The 9736-nt window shown below is 40.9% G+C and overlaps 1 protein-coding gene across 1 annotated transcript; it reads left to right on the forward strand.

Annotated features, from left to right (window-relative positions):
• Positions 1-1986: 1986 nt before the first annotated feature.
• Positions 1987-9442, forward strand: lnpa (limb and neural patterns a). Its single transcript, XM_072397024.1, has 13 exons — positions 1987-2075; positions 2779-2881; positions 3229-3270; positions 4840-5027; positions 5145-5203; positions 5306-5346; positions 5898-5981; positions 6091-6142; positions 6246-6467; positions 7545-7650; positions 7993-8063; positions 8378-8533; positions 8721-9442. Exons 2-13 carry the CDS (start codon positions 2855-2857, stop codon positions 8891-8893), a joined length of 1221 nt encoding a protein of 406 aa, XP_072253125.1. The 5' UTR covers positions 1987-2075; positions 2779-2854; the 3' UTR covers positions 8894-9442.
• Positions 9443-9736: the final 294 nt, after the last annotated feature.

Consider the following 9736-nt stretch of genomic DNA (forward strand, 5'->3'; position numbering starts at 1 on the left):
CTGAAAGGTCACGTTGATGCTTGCAATAGAACTGAGTTTCATCTTGAAAGGAGTTCACTTTTCCCGAGTGGAATACTGGCCGTGATATTGTTGAGTATTTGTTAGAATGTCGAGTTTGAACGCTTTAGTGCCACTTTGAAGAATTTTTCACTTTTGAAATATTTGAAAATATTTCTTTGCTCATTCTTCATCTTTTTGCAGAACATCCATTGTTACAATTTATCTATGTACTGGGTTTCCACCCATTATATTTCAGAAACCAGCATGTATCAGTTTTTCAGGGCAGAAGTGTTCATAAGCAGCACCACGCTTGACTTTATATACAGTCTGCAGCGAGCCAGGTTAAGCATTGATGATGCACGAAACAAGGTTGAGTCATCAGCCTGCAGAACTACATTAGAATTTTTGCTAAGATATGGTTAATCACGTTCTAAAAATAGAAAACAAAGATGGCTCAAATGGATTTCTTGTGAAATAACATAATATATGTTCGCATTCTTAATAACTCCCACCATAAACACTTGTTGTACACGTGGAGACAGTTCCTCAAGAACCAAGGGCGAAAAACTCAAATGTTAGAAAAGTAGGATTCCCAGATCACTGATATCAAAAGTGGAACCACATTCCAAGAGCATTGCACCATTTACTTTTCTGACAACCACATGTCTGTTAACCATTGACTGGTCATGTGTATAGCTCCAGGTCCAGAAAAGTATCATGGTCTACAACAGGCAGTGCTGATGTGATATATACCACTGATCCCAAATTAATTTGTAGAGGGTATATATCAGATTTAAAATTGATAAATGTCCATAGATCTGCAAAACAGCAGTGGCACAGATCTAGAGACAGGAAGTTTCTAGCAGCAGAATGCGAGAAAATCATAGTAGCCTCCAGCATTGTAAAATGAAAGAAGTTAAGAACCCGCACGTACTAGGATGAAAAACATTAATAGAACAGGAAACCAACACATAAGCGATCAATGAATCAGTTTCAGTGTGTCTTTGAAGTGAGATTCTTACAGAAGGACAAATCTCAGTGCCGTCCTCGACCAATCAGGCATTTAGAGAAGTGAGCCTAGATAGTAACCATTACACAATTAAAGGCACAGATGATAGGAGAAATGCTTCAACCTGAACATTTATTTGAATATAATCTGTAAAAGAAACAAGGCAAAAAGCATAAAAATCATTAACACCATCCCTATAGAAAAATACGGGGATCATAACGCAATTCTGTTGGGAGGCCTTTTTTGCAAATTGGATGGAGAGACTTGTTGAAATGGGGAAACGATAAATGAAGAACAATACAGAGCAGTTATGAGCAAAATGTTGGGAAGATGAAATCCTCAAGCATACCAAACTGAATAGAAGGAGTGGCCTCACTAAAAGCCTGTGTGGTCGTTCTGGAGGGATCCAGACAGATTCTGAACCTGAACAATGTTTCATGCCTGGTTGAGCTGAACCTGATGCCAGGAAGAGTGGGAGAAAACCTCCAAATGTATGGGTTGCTAAGCTTGCTCTTAACATGTCAATAGGATATTTTTTCTATTTTCTAAAGAAATTAGCCAAATGCTCCAAAAACTTGTTTTTGATCTGTCGTTATGGAGAAGTGTTGATCTGGAACAGAAATCACAATGGTCCACTTAAAGATGAGTGTGACACCTAGGAAAATGTGGAAATGGGTCTGAAAACTGCATTGTAAATCTATAATAGTACATCTACAATAGCAAAAACACATCATTATCAGCATTATCAAGTAAGATGGTTCAGTCCATAATGATAAACTCAGTGACGTTGTTGAAGTCCAACTTGGGCTTTTAACAGTCACTTAAGATGAAAAGAAACCATGTGTATGATTTAATATGTATTAGGAGATTTTGCGCCTAGTTTAATCATCTTAACATACACATGAAGCGGCTCTGACAGCCGCAGACCAGACTACTGGAAGCCCAGGAGCACTCATGTTCCTCGCTGTTCTCCCAGTGGACACTCCCCCATTTTGACTCCGTCTAAAGACAGGACGATATCCCGTCCTGCTGCGGGCTGTCGAAACCGGACAACTTCACGACCGAGGTAAGTTAGTCTTTTATATCCAGACACAACGCGTTCAAGTCCCGGGCACATTACTCGGGGTCGCGTGCCTTCACAAATTCTGCAGAAACAAAAGTTGTTTTAGTTGTCGAGATGAGCCGCAGGCTGCAGGAGTATTTTGCTAGCTAGCAGCTATGAATATCTTGCTAGTATTACGTCAATGCTAATGGGTCTGTGCGGGGATGGGATATGTGTTGAGAAGTTGTTTGGGGGGGTGTTCGTTGCACACAGCAACATGCCACTATTTTTTAACAATAACCGACACTGTTAGTTGACGCCTCCTAAAAAAACCCACAGTGAGTTTGTTTTGCTACGTGCAGATAGAAAAGACAGCCCGTGGACTGCTAAAGTTCCGAAAACGGTGTTTGGATGGATTTTGTTTCGATAAACTGATCAAACCGAGATTTGTAGCCGTGTCGTTGAAGTTGTTGGTATATGGTAGCCGTGTCTAAATAGACTGGCTGTTTCAATGCACTACTTTATGTCTCAAACTACTTTATCCTCCCACTTCAGCGTCACGTTACATGTGTAGCGTTAAGGTACTTTCTAATTCAGCCGCAAAAGTATTGCACCCCCCCCCCCCCCCCCCCCCCCCCAAAATTAATGTGAGAAGATAGTAAAGGAAGGAAAACAGAGCATCCATTTTGGCAAATGTAAGTGTATTCACAACTTCTCCTGTCAACAGGTGGAAAAGTAACCTGTGAATGACATTCAGAAGAGGATCCCAATAAGAAATTGAGCTGCACTCCTTCCTCATCAAGATGGGGGCTCTCGTTTCACGATGGAGGGTTTGTATCGCAAGGATGACATTAAAGTTCATTTGGTGATAAAAGTCATAAAGATTACAGTCTGCAAAAAAAGGCTTGACTGAGTCTCACTTTGTGTAACACCCAGCTTAAGTTATTACAATGGCCAACAGCTCAGATGCTTTTTATGTGTATTATCATAACTCAGATGGTTACACACTTCCTGGTGTTTGCCAGCTTGCACAGCGGACACACAAGTGTGACAAGTTGGGAAGAAGAAACAGGAAGTTTCCAAATCCTGTGAAGAAGTTGCATGCAGAGAGCAGAAATGTTCATGAGTCAGTTTTTCTTTCCAAACGTGATCATGATTATTTTATGTTTTTTCACAGGCTAAACCTTCCACTGTGGACATTTTGGAAGGACTTGAAAAGGTATATTTAACCTAAAAGGATATAGATTTGTCACTGTATGAATTCTCTAAAGTTGCGTCATAGTTTGCATGGGGTGCGACGTGCTCCGAGAAGATCGTATCTTCTGTTGACGCCTTAAATGTTAATGTTTCACAGCATCGAGGATACGTCGATCCACTCGCAGGGAACAATTTTGTGAACTCTTGCAAACTGCTGAACACCATACAGACATCTTGAAATGTTGAAGACATGCTGTAAGAGCATGCAACTTTTGACAGTATTTCAAACTGTATTTGAGCGACTGCTAGATTGGCTTCTCATTTGCTGTGTGTGTGTGTGTTTTGGGAGGGGGGGGGCTTTACTGCTCCTCTGCAGTTAAGCTAGCGTTAGGCTATTTTCAGCACCTGTCCTTGAAGCAGTGTCCACATGAGCCGCTCGTGTCAGGAAGATGTCGGGTGGCGTTGAAGTTGGAAAGCGATGGGTGCTGTGCCTGTTTGCTCCTTCAACACAACGTCTGTCACCAAAGAACCAAATATTTTGTCCTTATGGAGTGGACATGCAGTATGTACTGCGTTGTAAGGCCGAATGAGTGACACGCACACATGTTACAGTGGCCATTATGACCAAGACTGGGTCCCATTCTGTCCACCAGCTATGTTTAGATGGGGTACTCAGCACTCTGAAGCTGCGGTGTTACATTTCCTTTTACAAAATCTGAACATGTAACGCCAGTTTGTTGACTTCAAAATGAAAGCCATGTAAGTGAGTAAGTTGTCTTTGCCTAATTCTTGTCTGACCAGACATTCACTTGCTCCCTCTCATTGACTCCTCTGTTAGATTATCCTTCCTCTGTGGTGCAGTGACCTTTTGAATTTTTAGTCCTGTGGCAGACGTTTGCTTTCTTAAAAGTTGCACTTCGAACCCTTAGAGTATTTCCCGTGATTCGCACCTGTGAAACCACCGCATGAGAGACACGGCATTTAAGGCAGGGACGGAACAACAGAGGTGCTGCAACGGAATGCTCGGCGCAAAGAACAATATCGTCCCCGTATTCTTGTTGTACGGTATCCAAAAGCGGCGTCAAATGTTAATTTGCCCCCGGGGTTCGTGTCGCATTAAAACTTAATTTTATTCAAACGTTTAAGGAAAAACAACGTTGAATGATGGGTCCAGTCCTACTGGACAAAGCCTGCTGTGCAGCATAAACATGACATTGTGATCCCGACCTGGGAGCACGGCCGGGGGACATGTTAGCATAAAATGCTGTGTGAGAGCTGTGCTAATGACCTCTTTAGCCTCCCTCGTTTGCAGGGAAAAGTTCCCACCGCTTGCATTGTCAAAAGTATTATATATATAATCAACATTGATTGATTGAAGGGGAGTTCTGATTGGGGAATAACTTTCTTACTGTTGCATAAAATGCAGAATTGTGAGTTACGGTTATGCGTCATATGCAAACGGTTCAGAATGTTTAAAACAAGGATGAGCACTTTGAATAAAAAGGTTTATGGTTTATATTGTAACCAGCTGCCACGTTTATTGGATCACATTTCTGTCCTAATAAAAATGTCGTTTTATTTTTCCTCGCAGGATATCCAGACTCTTGAAGAGTATAGTGAGAAGTATCAAAGACAGTTGAAGATATGGGTGGGACGACTGCTCCTGTACTCGTCCCTTCTCTACTTGATCACTTGCATAGTTGTGTATTTCTGGTACCTGCCTGAACTGTTGATGGGACGGCTCATATTGTCTCTTCCCTTCGTAATATTTCCACTTTTGTAAGTATTCAGCGTAACTTTTTACACTTTCTCTAAACTGTGACCGTGGCCATATTTTCTCATTTCTTTTTTTTTTTTTTTCTTTTTCTCTCTTCTCCCCCTTTATCCTCTTTTCAGGGTGTGGTTACTTCGAAAGATGCTCGTAATTATTTTTTCACGCAGAACTCAAAGAAATAGTAAGATCAGATTTGCTCTCCATACATTTTTTTTTTCTTTAGTCTCAAATTTATTCTTACATTTTACATTTACATTGAATTTTATTTCCAAATGTTTTATAGATGAAAAGCTAGAAGATCTCAAAGCGCAAAAGAGGAAAATGGTAAGTGATCTTTTAATATTTCCCATGTTTTTGATATGGATTTAAAAACCACTTCCTGCCTTTATTTCTCACATAACCTCAGAGACTCTTCTGGCATCGTTCTTTACTGATCTTGGCACTTTGCCGAAACATTTTTGCTTGTCTAGGTTCTTAGCAGACAGCATGTGATCGGTACAGTGACTTAAGACGGCAAACTACTCTGCTAATGTCACTTTAATTAATAGCATTTAGCACATGTAAGAAATGAATCTGAGAAATTGCTTGTCATCCTCTGTCAAGTTCTAATAACTTTCAATAATTAGGGCTGATGGATTTTCACACTCTCCATTATCGAAGTAGTGAATGCAATTATTCTTCATAGTATGTGTAAACATGTAGAAATGTTCAGTGTTTTAGTTTAAATGAAGATGTACACTTTAGGGAAGCAAATTCTATTATATTTTGCATGTCTTCTCTAGCTTTGCTCTAGATGATCATCAAACAGTGATTCTGGTATATCACGGTTAGGGAGTGGAGCATTTATCCTGATCTTATTAATGTCTTTTTTCCAGCTTGAAGAAGTTATGGAAACTGAGACGTATAAAAATGCCAAAATGATTCTTGAGAGGTTTGATCCCGATTCCAAGAAAAAAATGGTGAGTTATTTTTATTTATTTAATTTTTTTATATATGCTATAATCCAGTTGTGTGTTTGTTTCCTCATCCATTAAATCGTGCCTTTGTTCTGTCTTGGTGCCTCTGAAGGAGCTTGACTCCAGTCCAATTGGACCTCAGATGCCTCCAAAGCCAGGACAAGGTAGAAATGCATTTGGGACCTGAAGGATATGACGACACCTCCACTGCTTCGACTGGCATTTTCTACTATTGTTAAGCACTCTGCAATTTTTTTTCTACGTTAGAGCTCCGCCACCGTAACGTCATCCCAAAGATCCCCCCAGCGATGATGAGTCCTGCAAGCAGTGCCGCCGCCCGCCCTCCTCTTGCCTCTGGGCCCACCTACCCTGGACGAGCTTCCCACTCTGCTCCAGGTGGACCCCCAGAGAGGGCCCTGTCAGCTATAGCTGCTCAGCAGAGCTTGATGAGGAAGCCTGTGACCCCGGGAACACCTGTTCCAGGAGTTGGTGAGTTACCTGCACACAGTGGGACCGGATCATAATGTGGTCCATTAAGGTGTGATTTACTCTTCCCTGACTCTTGTGTCCCCAGTTGCTCTAAGCTCTGTGGTTTGTGTTGTCAGCAAGGTTGTATTATGTTATACTCTAGTTGTAATGGGTAATTGTACGAATGTAGCATTACGATACCTTACTAAATGGCCTCTGCATTTCTCAAATAAGTGTATAATTACGAATCAAGATCGGAAATGAACAATTTTAAGTATTATGTGTGTATATTTCCGTCTAGACAATTTCTTTTAGAGATGTAACAAAAAAAAAGAACTCGCCAGACAACAAGATGAAAAACTTAAAACAGAGCTGTTGTTTTGTACAGAACACATTATGTGGAGTGTAGATGTATTGGATATTAAATATGATTTTTTTTTTCTGTGCTATGAGCGCTCAAAAGAAATAATGCAAATAAATGCAAACAGTGGAGGAGATAAGCTTCCAGAGTAGAGGAAGCTATACCCAGTAATTGCTGTGTGAAATGCCAACTGTGCAGTATGCAAGGTGCAGGATAACATTAACTATGATTAATTAGCCAGACCTGCGTTTGTTCTCTGGGCAGTGGCGGTGGAATCTTGGTAAATGTCTTATAATGCTTAGTGAAATTGCCTTTGGCATTGGGAACGCCTCACAAATGGTTTACATGACTTGATGTTATCACCTGCTTCTGTTGAAAATTGAAAGTGAAAAGCAATTTGATACAAAGAGTCACCACAGAGTTTCCATATGTTGGAAAATTAATAACCAGCAGGATACTGAGATTCTGCCAAGTCTCACAGAAATGACCAGTCATCTTCCTATGATTGCTCTTGATGTTAGATTATATTAATTACTTCTCACCAGCGCAGCAGGGATTCAGAACGTGCTTTGCAACTGAGATCTGATGTTTAGTCATTAAGGGAAAGGTGCATATTTTGGTTAAATTAGTCGAGGTTTGTGCAACAAACTATTTCGCAGAGCTGCTGCTGTTGGCAGCCCCGGTTTATTCAAACAGGCAGACTGTGTCTAACAGGCGCTGCTGTTGTTGCTTTACAGGGATGCACCCTCCAGGCCCGCCTCTGGCCAGACCTGTGCTCCCGAGGGAAAGAGGTGCCACGGACAGATTCATCGAGTATCTGGTTGGAGATGGCCCTCAGAACAGGTGCACAATCTCCTGTAAAGTGGGGACAATTCTTCTGAATAATGCCCTTAAATGTGGAGATGATTTACTTGATCATGTGTATGTTACAAACATACTTTTGATTAACACTAACGATCACCTAATTTTTATAAATCTCACATATAGAAATCTTCCAGACATATTGGTAGTGAAATTAGTGTTGCAATGCGGATAACCTTTAAAAAAAAATACCATTGATTTATTTTAACTTGTGCCATTAGAGCTATGTATACTATTGCATTTATCAATAATTGTTTTTCGTCCTCTAAATGTTATCTGTATGATGTACACCGTCTTCACTGGATTGTCTTCCCTCTCTTACAGATATGCTCTCATATGTCAGCAGTGCCTGTCTCATAACGGCATGGCATTAAAGGAAGAATTTGAATACATCGGTAAGATTTTGAGAATCACAGCAGTCTGTCAGTCCCTATCAAACATTGTGCCTTCGTTTGCCCTCTAGCATTTGGCAGCACAGTATATCATGTGGCTCTTAAACGCCTCTGCCACTACCGACTCCTGTAAGCAAAAAAAGCAGAGCAAGATTGAATATGCAAAGTAGTGCTACACATCAATCTGAAATGTTTATGCATCTTAGGCAATTTTTGCCGTCGGTTCGCATTCATATATATTAATCTGTGTCTGTTTACAAATGTATTAGTGGGGTTACATAAGCCGGAGGTGCGGTGCTTTATTTGTGTTGTTGCAGCCTTCCGATGTGCATATTGTTATTTCTTGAACCCCGCGAGAAAGACCAGGCCTCAGGCCCCCAGACTCCCCGAGGTCACTGGCGAACTGAAGATGCCATCCGATGCTCCCCTGCCGTCGCCTGCCGCTGATGTTGAGGATGACAAATATGTCTCAGGTGATGAACCCAAAACATATACCTATAAAATGCTAAGATCGTTCATGCCATGATGTTTTTTTTTTTTTTTGAAGGTGTATTTTTAAGATGAAAAGTGTGGAAATGAATGCATCTCAGATGTGTCTGGTGTTCTTTTTGTATCGCATGTTTGGAATGGCTCTAAACTGAAAACCGGTTTAATTATCAGGGAAAGCCAAGCTTGCCAACGTCCCCGTTGGAGCAGATACCCAGGAGCCCGCCACACCTCCAACCACAGAGCCCAGTTCTGAATCAGACAGCCAAGACACGCCAGAGTCACATGACCTGCCCTCTGAGAAATCCGAGGAGGAGGGAGACGTTTCTGCCATGGAAGTGGAGTAAAGCACTGGAGGGGGTGATTTCGAAACAAGTCAGGCTGGAGCTTATTTTCTTTCGAGAAATGTAGTGACGCTTAGTTTACAAGTAAATATCATATGTTACAATAGTACAATAACAACACAAGTGTTGGTGTGATTTCCAGCTTAGAGAATGGCCCTTTTTGTTAGGGAATTGCTTTTAAAATTATAGCAATGGTAATGACCTAAACATTACATTGCCTAGCGCTTGCATTTAGTTATAATTTTCATCATTACAAGTCCGTAACAGAGAGCTATAAGAAAGAAAACCTGTTTACTTCCGCTTGGCCCTAGATTTCTGTTTTGCAAAAGTTGGTTTTCTTTTGAAGTTGTGGTGGTCACCCAGCCATCCAAAAGGCAACAAAGCCCCATATTAAAGGCTATACGTTGATCCCTTAAAGAAAAGGGGCACCTTGACGTCGACAAAATGGAGGAAGGGGAGGAGCATAATTGGGACGGGGCCTAAATGTTTTTGAGGTCTTATTTTTGTTTGTTTGTTCTTCTTTTCCGTGTTTTATTTGTTTGTTGTTTTTTTTTTTGTGTGAATTTCTGCTTGTAGATGGTAAACAGTAGAGACAAAACGCATGGTCATTTGTGGGAAAACTTATTTATGGAATGTTATTTATAGCTATTTTTCTACAATGCTGCACCTATCATTGCAGTGTTAACTGGGGTACTGTGCAGCATGGAGGTGCTAACCTGTTTACACAACCACAATACATAAAGGGAATGCCGAGGAAAGTGGAGTTGTCAATACTGTGCGGCTGCCAGAAGTGCCTTTTTATATTTTAAGTCTCTGCTTCGGGAGTATTGTCAGTAAAATTGAACG

This window comes from Leuresthes tenuis, unplaced genomic scaffold (assembly GCF_036924035.1).
Source record: "Leuresthes tenuis unplaced genomic scaffold, fLeuTen1.0.hap1 SCAF_12, whole genome shotgun sequence".
NCBI classification, from domain to species: domain Eukaryota; kingdom Metazoa; phylum Chordata; class Actinopteri; order Atheriniformes; family Atherinopsidae; genus Leuresthes; species Leuresthes tenuis.